The 14,563-nt window shown below is 42.5% G+C and overlaps 2 protein-coding genes and 1 long non-coding RNA gene across 5 annotated transcripts; 2 read left to right on the top strand and 1 right to left on the bottom strand.

The window, feature by feature from the left end:
• The first annotated feature begins 1,612 nt into the window (after positions 1-1,612).
• On the top strand, positions 1,613-6,045 carry LOC125750773 (uncharacterized). The gene is made up of 2 exons (XM_049029014.1): positions 1,613-1,808; positions 2,415-6,045. The coding sequence occupies exon 2, from the start codon at positions 2,422-2,424 to the stop codon at positions 4,402-4,404; it is 1,983 nt and encodes a 660-aa protein (XP_048884971.1). The 5' UTR covers positions 1,613-1,808; positions 2,415-2,421; the 3' UTR covers positions 4,405-6,045.
• Positions 6,046-7,248: 1,203 nt separating this feature from the next.
• On the top strand, positions 7,249-12,392 carry ubxn1 (UBX domain protein 1). 3 transcript variants are annotated; one of them, XM_049029015.1, is made up of 10 exons: positions 7,249-7,371; positions 7,793-7,855; positions 7,954-8,007; positions 8,096-8,205; positions 8,849-8,933; positions 9,355-9,546; positions 9,892-9,943; positions 10,354-10,476; positions 10,564-10,741; positions 11,422-12,392. In XM_049029015.1, the coding sequence occupies exons 2-10, from the start codon at positions 7,797-7,799 to the stop codon at positions 11,460-11,462; spliced, it is 894 nt and encodes a 297-aa protein (XP_048884972.1). In that variant the 5' UTR covers positions 7,249-7,371; positions 7,793-7,796; the 3' UTR covers positions 11,463-12,392. The 3 variants fall into 3 exon arrangements, with proteins under 3 accessions (XP_048884972.1, XP_048884974.1, XP_048884973.1); XM_049029017.1 differs by having other exon boundaries at positions 7,309-7,371; positions 7,797-7,855; XM_049029016.1 differs by having other exon boundaries at positions 7,364-7,503.
• Positions 12,393-12,421: 29 nt separating this feature from the next.
• LOC125750775 (uncharacterized) lies at positions 12,422-13,967 on the bottom strand. The gene is made up of 3 exons (XR_007400420.1): positions 13,942-13,967; positions 12,734-12,828; positions 12,422-12,548 (listed from the first exon to the last, which is right to left on the bottom strand). It is a non-coding gene; the product is annotated as an uncharacterized LOC125750775 (long non-coding RNA).
• Positions 13,968-14,563: the final 596 nt, after the last annotated feature.

A 14,563-nucleotide genomic window follows, 5' to 3' on the forward strand; every position in this document is an offset into this window, starting at 1 on the left:
CAATTCACAAATTATTTTAGGAGGGTGGGAAATAGTGATGGTTTTATATCAATAGTGATGAGGGTGTTGGCTAAGTGCTTTAAATAGGCCAGTCTTGTTTTGGCCTATGTAGGTGCTTTTTAATCCTGAATTGTTGTGGATAGCTGATAGTTAATAAGTGAGAGTAATACATAATTATGGGTTATCAGTGATAACAAACCCAGCATGACACCCTTGCAGCAGCTCTTAAAGGCAGTAAATTCACAGCCGTATTCTCAATACCACTTTCCCTGACTCAGTTAATTTATTCGAATTCTAGGAAAAGACTGTAAGCTGGTCATTGTTCTTGACATACGTCAGCAAAATTTGGCTGACAGTTCATCTTGGAAAAAAATGTAATATTCAAAAGTATGCAGCCAATGTTATAGATCGAAAGACCTGGGCGGGATTGAGTATATTTCTCAATTTGTAATTTGCCCATCAAGTTAAAAATAAAGTGCTTCAATAGCTGTAGTACAAAGTGTACAATGGTACATTTAAATTGGATACCTAATTGCTTAAATCATGCCAAAATTTACGAATGTGCTCTATGATTTCTGTATCTCTCTCTCACACACTCACACACACAGCTCTGGAAAAAGAGATTCACTCTGATGATCGTTGTGCTTCCAGGCTCTAAGTTTCTAAGACAGCAGTACACAACAACAAGGTAAAGCAGGAAGGAGACACTGGCAATGACCAAAATCCAGCCAGGTGGAGGGCAGGAGCAACTTTCTAATGCCACAGATGACCATCAACTTAACTGATAGTGCCTTGTAAATTGGAGGGTGACCTTCAAAAAGAATGGGAAACATTAAATGCAGGTGTGAAGTCCACTGCTAGGACAATTTATTAAGATAGAATAATAAAGATAGCTCCTAGAAATAGGGCTGAAGACCCATAAAGCAAGATGAAGCCCTTCATCAATGAGAAGCAGGCAAGGGGGCCAGGGTGTAGGTAAGGGGGCGTGCACTGATTGCAGTGCATACACCCAAAACACTGCGAACCACATCAGAGATGCGAACCTGAGTGCAGCCATGCAATGGGTGATACCTCCGCACCACACTAGCCCAAATGGACCAGTGTGTTTTTTCTGTTGGCTGTAGTGCCAATCCTGCCACTTACCATCAAATTTTCTAGTAAGTGGGAGGACCTCCACAGTTCTGGAAAAAATTGAGACTACAGCAAAATTTTCAGTTTCATTCATTTCTACATTTATGGGTATGCCTATATAGACACACACATTAGCATTTATCCTACATATCAGTAAATCTAGAAATATAATGAAGGATTAGTGTTATGCACTGTCTTTAAAGTAAAGTTTCCGTACTCTCTTATAAATTCAAAATGTAGATATGATTGCATTTACATACACGGGACATTTTTCTATGCTTCCAGTGTCACGCAATTACATACGGTTTCAGACTCAACGCAACTCAATGTCGAGACGTCTGCGCATGCGGAGACCGGAAGGGACCTGACAGCGGCGTCTGCAGATGCGTATTACGTCAGTGAAATTGAACAAACTTTATTGTTCATATACAAATAAATCCAGATATTAAAAATAAGACATGATGCAAACTGGTTTGTTAGGTGACGTTAAAGATGTAAATGCCTACACTGTCAACGTTATATAACCCTATGTATAATTTGCATTTAAGTAAACTGCTGAGCAGACACATTTGACGTGTGCCGAAATGTGTTTCCATTCCATTTCCTGCTTCCTACTGGCCAATAGGCGCGTTCCCACTTTGTGTTGCGCACACGCTGTAACTGCCGACCGTTCACAGGTGAGTGAAAAGTTAAGCAACGGGGATATTAAATAAGCAAGAAATTATAAATTCCCCGTTGGCATACATTTCTTTTTATCTCTGTATTTTTAGATTATTATTTGCAGGCGTCTAATCCTCTAGCTCTAGTTACAAAGTATTGTTTGCGGGGCACAAATGGTTAAAAGAACAGAAAAAAGCGAAAATGTATTAAGAATGGAAACAAATAAACTCGAGCTAAAGACGTTTCTAAAATACATTACAGCTCAATAAAAAAAAATACCGTAATGTTTTTTGTAGCTGGCCAGTTGTACTTATTCGAATCGTAATAATTGACTTAATACATACGTAATTAGATGATCGGGATGAACGTTAAAATATATTTAACATAAAAGCGGCACCTTGCCGTCTATTAGGGTGGTAATCGTGATTATGATTTTTGCCATAATCGTGCAGCCCTGCTTTAATCCATAGCAACATTCAATTGAGAATTTTCAGTTGAGTCGTTGAGCAGCATTGATGAATGGTCATATGGGGTATAATACCAGCATCTATTGGCTGTTAACTTTTTTTTTTTAAATATTTGCATTGTAATGCAGAGAACTCTCCGTTGCCGGTTTCTTTCAGTTGCAGCATGGGTCGGCATCAGGAGAATCCCGTGCGACTCTATTTTTCATATGATCCCATTTCCAACAAGTCCCGCTGCCAGATTGAAGGATGCTTAGCTGAGATTGCGGGCAACCATGGTGGCAATTTACAGCGACACGTTCAGAGGATGCACCCTTCTGTTTTTGCCACACTCCATACATCCACACGAGTGGAAGACCCTTCCACACCATCAGCTTCAGCCTACAAGAGGCCAGTCTCCAACATGGAGAATCAGAGGACAATAGACTGTCTTGTTGCAAAACAACCACGGTGTGAAGCTGTCTACATCACACCAGACTCCCTCAGAGAAGCTTGTGTTGAGCTCATTACTGTCAATGGCAGACCCTTCTCTTTGATGGATGATTCAGGATTTAGAAAGATAATAGATCCGTTGCTTGAGGCTATAGACAAGACTGTCATAATAAATAGTGAAACTGTTCGTACTATGGTATCAGAAGTGGCTGAAAGGGACCGGGAAAAGCTACGGAATGGACTCAAGGACAAACTTTTAATGCTAAAGGTGGACATTGCCTCGTACAAAAACCGATCAGTCCTTGGTATTAATGTCCAGTACACTGAAGGTGAGCATATTATACTCCTAACACTGGCTGTTAGGGAACTCCATGAAAAACACACTGACCGTTATTTATCTGCAGTTGTGCGCGAAGTCCTGAAGATGTATGCTATAGATTTAAAACAGGTTTATTCCATCACTATTGATGATGGTGGAACATTGCTAGATGTAGAGTGTCTAGTGTCAGAAGATAGTGATAAAGAGGCAGAGGTTGATGGAGCTGATAGAGATGAAGAAAAGCATGCAGGTGAGGCTGGCATTGATGGAAATGGTGGACAGGCTTCAGAAAAGAGCAATGATTTCCTCATGTTGGACATCTATGAGACATCAGGGAATGTGAATGGAGAACTTCACAGTGTTGGGAGTGGGGGTCCAGTTCTGAAAGGCCGCAGATGTTCTGCTCATACCTTCCAGTTGGCCGTTGAGGACGCTTTAAAAGACAGAAACACATCTAGCTTAATTGCTAAGGCAAGACACGTTTGTGAGAAATTATGCACCCCAAATGTGTCCGGGTTTCTGAGGAGATTGGGTCAAACACAGGCCGTGACTGACTATCCTAACCGATGGCTTTCAACTTTTGATATGCTTGAGCGACTTTGCCTCTTGAAAACCTTCTGCGAAGACATGGCTCCCACTATTCCAGAACTGTACTTAAACGAATCCGAATGGGATGAGATTAATCAGCTGGTTTGGACTCTGCAGCCTGCAAAAATGACGACAAAGCTTCTCTTGTTGGATCAGATGACCGCCGGCGACTTCTTTGGTGCTTGGCTCAAATGCAAAATAGAAACTGACAAAATAGGCGGCCCTTTCTCAGCCCTGTTAGTGGAGTGTTTAAACCGACACCAGCACATGCTGTTTGAAAATGAAGCATTTCTGGCTGCCGTGTTTCTGGATCCCAGGTATAAAGTTCTTTTGACTGAGGCTCAGGTTGAACAGGCCAAAAGACACCTGTGCCAAGCCTGGGGGATGATCCAGACTCTCACACCAAACACACAGCTGGCACCTCCTACACATTTACTGAAGAAACCTGGCACCAGTGATGCAGATGATGAAATTGAGCAGATGCTTGTGGCAAGGGAGCGCGAGACTGGCAGCGAGGGTATGAAGTGTAAAACATCAGTGATGTCATCTCTCAACGCATATGCAAGTCAAGAAAGGCTGAAGAGGGAGGAAAATATCTTCAGATATTGGTTGAATACCTCTATCATCAACCCTGACTTGTATAGACTGGCCATTAATGTAATTCCTCTACCGGTCACACAAGTTAGTGTACAGCGTACAGTCTCAGGCCTCAGATATATCCTGTCTCTCAGACCCAGCATGAGTAATGATGCCCTCGAAGATGTTCTCTTTGTACGACTGAATAAGCAGTTTAGGCAAACAGTGAGCTAGAGTGTTTTGCTTCGTTTGCTGCTGTTTGTGTTTACACAGCCAGAAGTACATAATCTTAATGGTGGTGGAACATGTATCTAAAAATCTGTTGAATAGTTTTAGAAAAGTAGTCTTTTGCTTATTGGATTGTATATATTGTATCAGAATTGTAAGCAAAAGTCTTAACTTGTTTCTTCTCTGCCTGAGTTTGAATGTCAGGTGCACAGTAGTGCTGGGCGACATGGTGATATTATCGCTAATCGCTGTCACAAGATAAGTAACCCAGTGGCGCAGTCTGACAGTGATTAACCACTGATTGTTGTTGACATCGGGAGAGTAGGCTACACAAAAAGCAAGAGAAAGATTTATGAATTCGCTTTTAGCCAACATTTCCGACAAAAAACAAAGCAAACACATTGATTTTATTATGGTAACAGTGTATGTACCATAAACGTCCATTATAATGATGGTAGTTTCTAGCTCGTGCTTAACAGAAGCTTGTGAACCACCTTCTTTAGATACTCCATGACACGTCTTTAAATCATAATTAAATCCAACCTGCTGATTGCCTATTTTCCAAAGAGACTAAAAATACGATGATCAGCAATCGCCACCCCCCCCCCCCCCGGCTGGCAGGTTTTAACACCAGCTGTTTAGTAGATTATCTGTGTTTTTTCATGCATATTTTAATATTAAAATATAACATTTTTTTTGTTATCACCCAGCCCTAGGGTGTAGTGTTTCCTGCTACAGCCCATACACCACACTGCTGGCTGCCTTAGGATCCTGTGGTTCACACACATCAGTCCTCTCTTCACCTTTTGCAGGTCCCTCATCACAGCCCAAATTCACTCACCCTTCCTGCATCAAACGTTTAGGCTCATGACCACGCCTTTGCTTTCTCTCAACCTTGCTGGAAAGATCAATATGATATTTCCCCCTAAGTAAATTACCTACTCTGATAAGAGTTGATTTGTATCGAATGTTATCAATAAATATGATGTTGCTGTATCCCATTAAAAGCTAGACATCAGCATTAGTAAATGTAACTTTTTTTTACTAGTGGATTTCGTATTCATAACTTTTTTTTTTTAAAAAAAGAAAAAGCTTTTTAACATTTGTTACACATGTATATAATTCATGCTAGAGATCACTTTGTATACTATACACACGTAATACCTGTCAGGCACACCTACTAATGCATGAAATTCCTCCGAACTGTCGCTGAAACTGAACACATACAACACAGAGCAAAGCAACAGGATTATTTATTGTTCACGTAAACATTAGGAGAACTAAGATGTGCGTCCTAATAGAGTCTGAATGTGGTGTGATTGTAGGTGTCATGCACTTTGGTTCCAGAATCTTAAAAACATTCAGCTTCCTGTGATCTTTCACACTGCAGTGTCTAGTGAATGCAGAGAATGATGAGATGAAAAAACAGCATCCCTGTAGTCAAAAATAGTTTGTTAATAATGAGGAAGGTCAAGGCTGAATAGCTAAACTTGAAGGTAACAGGAAGGTCACAAGTGCCGAAATAACAGCTCAGTACAGCAGTGGTGTGTGGAACAGCCTCTCTGGAGAAACAAATTGTCTACCCTTAAGCAACTCTGGAGGCCAAAATGGGTTCTACTTGGTACTAAATAAAATGTAGTAACTGCAGGAGGGTGCAGTGGTTCTTCACACCTCTGGGACCTGGGTTTCAGTCTCTGTCATGGATTTGTATATGTGAAGTTTGTATATTCTACCCATGCCATTGTGAAGTTTCCCCCCACAGTCTGAAAACATCCATTCATCCATCCATCCATCCCCATAACCACTTAATCCTAACTGGGGTCACAGAGCCTATCCCAGGAACAAGGGGCACAGGCAGGAACCAACACAACACGGCTAATTTAGCACTCGCCGATGAACCAGCCCTCCATGCTTTTGGATCATGGGAGGAAACCGAAGCCTCTGGCAAATACCCACACAGCCACATAGAGGGCGTGCGAACTCCACACAGAGAGGACCTATCCCCAGCTCCAGGATCACACCTAGAACTTTCTCACTGTGAGGCAGCAGCGCTAACCATTGCACCACTGTGCTGCCCTGTGTGAAAACATGCTAACATTAATCGGAGTTACCAAATGGCCTGTGAGTGTGCACTGTGATGGGTTGGTGCTACATCCTGGGATGCTCCCTGCCTTGCTCCTGTAGCCTCCAAAGTAGGGTCTGTACACCCACCCCCAAATAGGATATGCAGTTACAGAAAATGGATGGAGTGACAGCCAAGTGCATATTCAGCACATAATTTCATATAATAAAGACCAGGACCATAAATTCACTCACTATAAATACAGAAGTTCATACAGAACTTTATATGCCTGGATTTAAGTTAGAAGTATGGTTTCATTGGCTCACTCAGCATATTCATGGATATTCATCCATCCATTTCCTGGAACCGCTTGTCCTGTTCATAGTCACGGTGGGTCCGGAGCCTATTCCGGAGGCTACAGGCGCAAGGCAGAGAACAACCTAGAATGGGGCACCATCCCATCTCAGCATATTCATGGATATGGGGTAATTTAAAAATGCACTGCCACATATAAGCGTAAAGTCAATAGATAGACAAGACAATTATAAATAAATAAACCCAATGACTGATAACACACAATGTAAAAGTTAGCATTGCGGGAATGTGAGAATAGTCACTGATTTGCACAAAAATATTATGAATAATAAATAAATATCGAAAACTTAAATAAATATCGAAAACTGATTATGGCAAAGAAGCCCTTTGTCCGTCCGCGCTGTAATCCAAGCGCACTCCTTCGCTAATGAAAAAAATAAAAGTAAAACTGTAGTTTAAGTATAAATAATGTATACGTGCCCAAGGTTCGCAACTGCTTCCCGGTTGGAGTGTAACGCGTTCCGGGTAGTCGTTCTTTTTGTTCTCCTCGGGCATCCGTAGAGTTACATGCGGACTGGAAGCTCGCGAGTGTGATTGTGAGTAAGCAGATGATATTTTGCTAACAGAAGACAATATTGCTGATCGCAAAATAGAATTCAGCTGAGTGTTAATGTGTAATAAAGTTTTGTTAGGTGAGCTGTAGCATAACCACAATAAAATCACAACAGGTATTGAAACGTCTTTACGAACCCAGATAACATACTACCACTACAGTTACCTATGCTAGGATAGAAACAGACAGCACGTTAGCTACATATAGACTACATCATCCTAGTTTTTAACCACCGCATGCCCAGATACTGTCTTTTCAAGTTAGTTAACTACCATGGGTAACAATATTACCCAGCAACTCATTTGGTTGCATGTATTTATACCATCAATACTCCAAATTTAACGTTATAGATTCGTGTGATTCATTTTGTACTATTTATTTAAGTAATCCCGTTTTCCTTTTAGTAAGATGGCGGAATGCACGACGTTAGACAGCCTGTTGGAAATGGGCTTTGACAGAAACAGAGCGTAAGTTATATATTTTTTTTACGTACTCTATGCATCTGCTTTATGTTAATTAGCTTTTTATGCGTTGGTTACTGTCCTGATGGCTGTTGTGTTCATAGGGAGAAGGCTGTTGCACATACTGGCAATCAGGGTATAGAGAGAGCTATGGACTGGTGAGTTTACCAAGCCAGGAAGTACCAGTCATGCATGACTTCATGATGCCCTGTTTATTAATTTGTCTCTATAAAAATCATTCAACAGGATGATGGAACATGAGAATGACCCAGACATCGATGAGCCTTACGTCCCGCCGGCAGGGAATGTCCTGGTGTCTAATGACAGCCAAGAGATACCAACAGAGCCGACACTAGGTAATGCACAGGGTTGTCATCCGCACAGCCCTGTAGCTGCTTACCGTCTGATTCCGACGTGTACCAGGAAACCATTGGATTGTGGGCCTGTTTTTGTTTCATAAAACAGTTTGTACTGTTTTAATCTTATACAAGACCCAAGATATCTTTATTATCACTGTACAATGAGATGATGTTTGGATCATCCTGTACAGGCCTAAAAAAAACTATACAAGCTAAAAGGAAAATGTAAGGGAAAATAACAGCATATAGCAGTGTAAAGAAAAATACAAAGTATAAAAGTATAAGAGAAATGTTGCACATGAATTATTGCACATGAGATAAATTACTGCACTTGAGAAAGGCAGCGGTTGACGATTGTAGCATTACTGCAGAATAATGATCATGGTCAACTATATTGCACAGTATAATGAACTACACAGAGTGCAATTGTGGCGCTAAGATGAATGTGATAGCAACATTGTTGTATAGTCAGCATTGGTGATTCTATGACGGCTAGTAGTCGGAACACTTAAAGTGCGTATTCTGTGTGTGTATGGAAATTTACGAAAGATCGGCTTCTACGTTTAGAGCTCCGGGCCGCTGCGCCCATACACGCTGCCGTCCTGGCATCCAACCAGCTGTTTTTGTATGCACCTTGTAGCAGCAGAGGAGGGGGCTGAGGTGACACTGGAGGAGGGAAATAAGAAACCAATGACAGAAGAGGAGAAACGGGAGCAAATCAAACGGTTGGTGTGTGTGAGAGCGCGGGAGAACAGTAAGTGGGAGTATGGGTGAAATGAATACTGGCAGGTCGCAGTTTGGAAAAGGGGGATTGTTCATTTTTAAATGGTGTTTTGGATGTTCCTTTTTTTTCTAAATGTTGTAACTATATAGGTTGTGTTTCTGTAGGACTTCCATAGAACTTACAAATGAGCATTCAAAGAGTTTCATTGCTTTGCACCTAGTATCTGCTAATTGCTTTTGTTTCTTAATTGTAATTTAAAATTACTGAAAATGCTGGTATATCTTATTACCAGTTAACTGCTGTATGTCATTTAACTGATGCCATGTAATGTAGCAGAAATAACTAATTACTTGTGTGCACTCATTGCTCCGTTTGTGACCAAACAACAAGGTAAACGATACTGATGCGAGTATTTCACCCAGGTTGGAGGAGCTGATGAAAGTGAAGCAGGAGGAGAGGAGAGAGCGGGAGAGACGGGAGGAGGTGGAGAGGGAGAAGCAGAGACGGAAGCAGGGCCAGGAGCTGCTGCAGGTCAAGCAGAAGCTCCAGGAGGAGGAGATGAAGAAGCTGACCGAGCAGCGGCGGAAGGAGAAGATGGAGGATAGGATGGCCAAGTGCGTCTGGGCTAACTTCCAAATTTGCTGACGCTAAGTGCAGGTCTTCTGTTCTTGGATGGATGGAGACAACAGCAGTTCAACAAGCACTAACATCTCATTGACAAACAAACCCGCAATGGTGGCAATGATGTCAGCAAATAGTGTCATCACCAGATGGACATTAGTTCTGACTTTTATATTACAATGCGTTTCCATTTCACCATTGAGAATCCCATGTGGGTTGTTTAATTTCATTGTTGGGACTCAGGTCTAGTAGATTACCAGTCATCTGGCCTTCACTGCCTTAATACTGAAACCTCTTCACGCTGACCTCATTTTTTTTTTTCTTATTTTGTGGTCCAGGCAGCGAGTTCGGGAGAAGATCGCCCGGGACAGAGAAGAGAGAGCGCAGAAGGTACAGAATCCATCAGCCTTCTGTCTTGCTGTTTCAGATTCTTAGAGTCTGTTATGCCTGTTAGAAGAAGATGTCTGCAGGCTGGAGATACTGACTAGACTGAAACATCTCTGTTGCCTTCATTAATGTAACAGAACTGTGTGATAGAACTTTTTTTTTATCTAATAGTCATTAAGTATATTAGATCTTTTTATGAACCACCCACCTGGGCGACAGACTGCATAAATACAAATTTCTTCCTTTGAATAATATCGGTCGTCACTACTTTGCTGTGTATGACTTAATAAAATGATTAAATGTATGATCGTGGTACTTCTGCTGGCCCTGTTTAATTCAGAATGAAAGGCAGATATGGCTCACAGTCACTGTTCAGTTGGCTGTACTCCAACGTGCACTGTCCGTCTTCCCAGTTTGGGGGGGGCTTCTCAGTGGTCTCTCCTACATCTCCCCCCTCTGAGGCCACCCCTTCTGCCTCTTCGGGTAGCCAAGGGCCTCCACCAGCCAAGAAGGACTACGACGAGTCTCGGATACAGGTATGAGTTGTGTGTGTGAGGGATGGGGGGGGAGCGCATTGTGACGGCACTCTTTCCTCATTTCACTGTTCCCCTGCACCCTCCCAGGTGCGTCTGTTGGATGGCTCCACCCTGACTGCTGTCTTCAAGGCGCAGGAGCCGTTGGCTGCAGTGCGAGTCTATGTGCAGATGAACGGGGTGGAAGGCCAGGACTTCACCCTGCTGTCCCCCTACCCCCGGCGCATTTACACTGACATGGACATGGAAAAGCCCCTGCGGGAGCTCGGTGAGTACCTGGGACATGAGAGCGGAGCCTGTGGGGCTTGGGAGGCGGAGCCTGTTGGGCTTTGGAGGGTGGAGCCTGTTGGGCTTTGGAGGGCGTATCTTGTGGGGCTTTGGAGGCGTATCTTGTGGGGCTTGGGAGGCGGAGCCTGTGGGGCTTGGGAGGCGGAGCCTGTGGGGCTTGGGAGGCGGAGCCTGTGGGGCTTGGGAGGCGGAGCCTGTGGGGCGGAGTCTGTGGGGCTTGGGGGCGGCGGAGTCTTTGGGGCTTGGGGGCGGCGGAGTCTGTGGGGCTTGGGGGCGGCGGAGTCTGTGGGGCTTGGGGGCGGCGGAGTCTTTGGGGCTTGGGGGGACGGAGCCTTTGGGGCCTGGGCCTGAGGGTGTGAGGGCGGAGCCTGTTGTATGAGGGTGTAGCCTGGGGTCTCAGTAACTACTGCATCCAGTATGAAGTGCCTTGGGACAGCAGCTATTTTAAAAACATAAACATATTTTTTAAATGAAATTTTAAACTTTAACTCCGGCTAAGTGTAAACACATCAAATATACACGGATGTGTAATAAATCATTTTAATTAAGCTCTATTTTTTCACTGTCTTGCATTCATTTGTTGAGCTGATGTCAGTAGGTGTGGGTAAAATAAGCCTTAATAAAATGTCTTTTTTCTCACTGGTTTTGTCCCTCCCCCAGGTCTGGTGCCGTCTGCTGTCCTAGTTGTTGCCAAAAAGTGAAGTTAAAGAGAAACCCTGGGAGGACGGCAACACCGGAACACCAACCAGTGAACTGAAGGAATTTGGATGATTAAAAACAGAGAGTGGAACAACAATAAATACACTGCGCTTATTAATACACTGGTTCTCTTCCTTACAGATCAGTCATGCAGCAAGCAGTAGTTTCATGTAGGGGCTATATATTCATATTCATTTAGGTATTTCCTTGTGCTAGAGTTAAACACTAGTGTAGGTGAAGTAATCAGCATCTCCTTAAATTCACATTGTTCCTCAGAATGACTTTGAATACAGCATTGTCTAAAACAGCTGTTCTGGTACTTTTCATATCTTATCACACATGATAAGGAGTAACGTTCAAAGGGCAGAGACATAGAAGGTAAGGTCCGGTGATCGCGTTTTTTTTTTATGTTCTGCTAAATATTAAGAACTATTGTGACTTAATAAATTGCTTTTTTAAATTGTGTTTTGCCTGAATACATTACATAATGTATATAGGTATGGTAGCATGTTTTTCTTTCCAACAGTAGGTGTTTGCAGAAGTGAGAGTAGAAGTTCCACATGTAAGTCTTAGCGGGTGATGTTCACTTCCAGGAGTTTTCAGTATCCGATGGAATTTCTGACAGAAGTTCGTTAGAGTGACCTCCACTTTCCTGGCCCAGGTCTCTGTCTGTTGGGGGGGGGGGGGTGAATGGATATGAATCGATAGGAGGGCTGATGGCAAACTATTCATGACTTAGGCCAATAAATACATATTTATTTGGGAGGGGGCTAAAGCTCCCCCAAAACAGTTTTAACGACGCCCCTGGTCTGATAACTTTGTGAGTCTATCTGATGGATGACTGGATTACATTGAATTTTTTGCACTGAGTCATGGTAATATGGTAATACTATTTTATTATCTCATATGCAGTTGTCCTAGACATGAGAAAAGTTATAAAAAAATAATATTGACTGTGACTCATTTGGGCTATGTGTTCATTGTCCATAAGGAGAGTCTCATGCGTGTCTGTGAGAGACTCCACATTTTTCTGCTCTTGATATGTCTTGGTTTCCCACTGTGGTGATGTTCCTCCAAGGGTGCAGCATCTGACCAGTTTGATACAAAGGAAGAAGTCAGCTTGGGTCTGACTCGGTACTGGAGGTTTGCCAGTAATATACTCGTCCGGGGCAAAGAAAGTCTGGATGAAAAATGATTTTATATATTATATCTGTTTTTTTTTTTACATTTAAACTGCGTCTGTATGTAATATACTTCGTAAGTTACTTCTTACATGAAATGAAGGATTATTCTTGATGTTAAGCATTGTGTGGCCCTTGGTTGTAATTCTGTAATGGAACAGTGTTCAGAAACAGCCCTTTCCTGGCCCTGTAAAAAAAAAAAATACTCACAGATCAGCATTGGTGTTGTCGATTGCTGTTTTTTAAATCTCATCATTGAGAATAATAAAGAAGAAACTTTTTTTTTTTTACATTTTTATTTTCGCCTGAAGTACGTGCTCGTCACTTTTCGGTTTCACGCCCACGTAATGCCCACGTTGTTTTCAGTTTATGCATGTGTTGATTTTTGTTAGCATATTCATACACCTGTTTCATGAAATACCTCGAGAACACTTGGAACAGGTGGAATGGTAGTAGCTGAAAGTGTCCAGTAGGTGTCACCCCTGCAGTTCCCCAGAACACGGCGCCCCTAATCACGTTGCGTAAGCCATGGACGCGTAAGTTTTAAATAGAATATATTACTCTGTATGTAATTGTATATGTAAATGAATGCGTCAGTCATGAACGCTGGCCCTCGTGTGTGTTTACGCTAGGTGCGCACTTGTTACATTTCGCATGAGAAACCTTTGGGTGCAGGGTTTGTGTCGCCGTGAATTGGTGTGTGTGTGCGTGCGGGAGTGAGAGAGGGTGAGAGTCAATGGGACAGTTTCTGTCTCTTGGCGGGTGACTCAGAGCGAGTGGGTGTACTAAGTGTAGATAAGTGCTGATGGTGGAGATGCATTCGTCAGTGTCAAGGTGATAAAAAGACGGAACACTGACACAGTGTTCGCAGCAATACTTAGATGTATTTTTAACCATTTTTTTTCCTGAATCGGTTCCCAGATCTGCAGAAACACTAGATACGACTGATCCAAAGCTGCAAACAAGAATATTTAGCATTTCATAACTGTGCGCGCATCGAAAAACAGTGTGATTGTACGCTTCCTCGTGGAACATGAACGAATGAGTGAGAGTGTATTATTAACGTTGTAAATTGCAGTTTCTACACGGCCTTATGCTTGTTTTGATGTCTTCTCCTTCACGACATTTTGGAAAAACTTGAATCCCATTGTTCCTAATCTCCACTGCTCCTCCTTCTACAGATACTTGTATATTTTCTAGACTAAATGACCTAATTGCAGACGACATTTTGGGAACATTGTTTTTATTTTCATTTACACCTTTTCCTCTTTACATTCTTGTCACCAATTAATGTACTGACCTTTTCTCAGCAGTCCACCTGGCGATGGCATTTTAATGACAACATTCGGCTGCCATGGGAACATAGCGAGTGTCTCCAATTCACCATGTCTCCTGTCTAACCAGCAATTATTAAACTGCATGCTCGATATGTTGTTTTTTAGGTGAGAGATTCGTAGAATATACACGACTTGTGTAACACCTGAGAGGAGTCCTATATGGATGTTAATAGTAATGTAATTCATTCATTCATTCTCTATATCACTTGTTCTCTACAGGGATGTGTGGGTCCATCCGGAGATACAGCCGCAAGGCATAACCCAGGATGGGGGGCCAACCCATTGCAGGACACACTCATACACTATTCACACACACACACACACATTGGCACCTACGGACAATGTGGCACCTCCAATTGACCTAAGGCTTGTTTTTTTTTTTTTTTGGACTGCAGGAGGAATTCGGGGAACCTAGAGGAAATTACACGACAGCAAGGGAAGAACTTATACATTCCACACACTTGGAGCCTGTGCAAGGCAGTATTGGGGCAGAAGGTACCCTGGATGGGATGCCGATCCCGATACACATGTACTGTGGGCATTTTAGAGACATCAGTGTGTCTAAGCTAATGTCTTTGTATTTTT

The sequence above is a fragment of the Brienomyrus brachyistius genome, chromosome 10 (genome assembly GCF_023856365.1).
Source record: "Brienomyrus brachyistius isolate T26 chromosome 10, BBRACH_0.4, whole genome shotgun sequence".
In the NCBI taxonomy this organism is placed as follows: Eukaryota; Metazoa; Chordata; class Actinopteri; order Osteoglossiformes; family Mormyridae; genus Brienomyrus; species Brienomyrus brachyistius.

Excerpts from the sequence above, each read along its gene's own strand:
- LOC125750773 (XM_049029014.1), top strand. The coding sequence starts at position 2,422 with ATGGGTCGGCATCAGGAGAATCCCGTGCGACTCTATTTTTCATATGAT.
- ubxn1 (XM_049029015.1), top strand. The coding sequence starts at position 7,797 with ATGGCGGAATGCACGACGTTAGACAGCCTGTTGGAAATGGGCTTTGAC. Across the intron at positions 7,856-7,953 it reads GGCTTTGACAGAAACAGAGC|GGAGAAGGCTGTTGCACATA; the intron begins GTAAGTTATATA and ends TTGTGTTCATAG. Across the intron at positions 10,742-11,421 it reads AAAGCCCCTGCGGGAGCTCG|GTCTGGTGCCGTCTGCTGTC; the intron begins GTGAGTACCTGG and ends TCCCTCCCCCAG.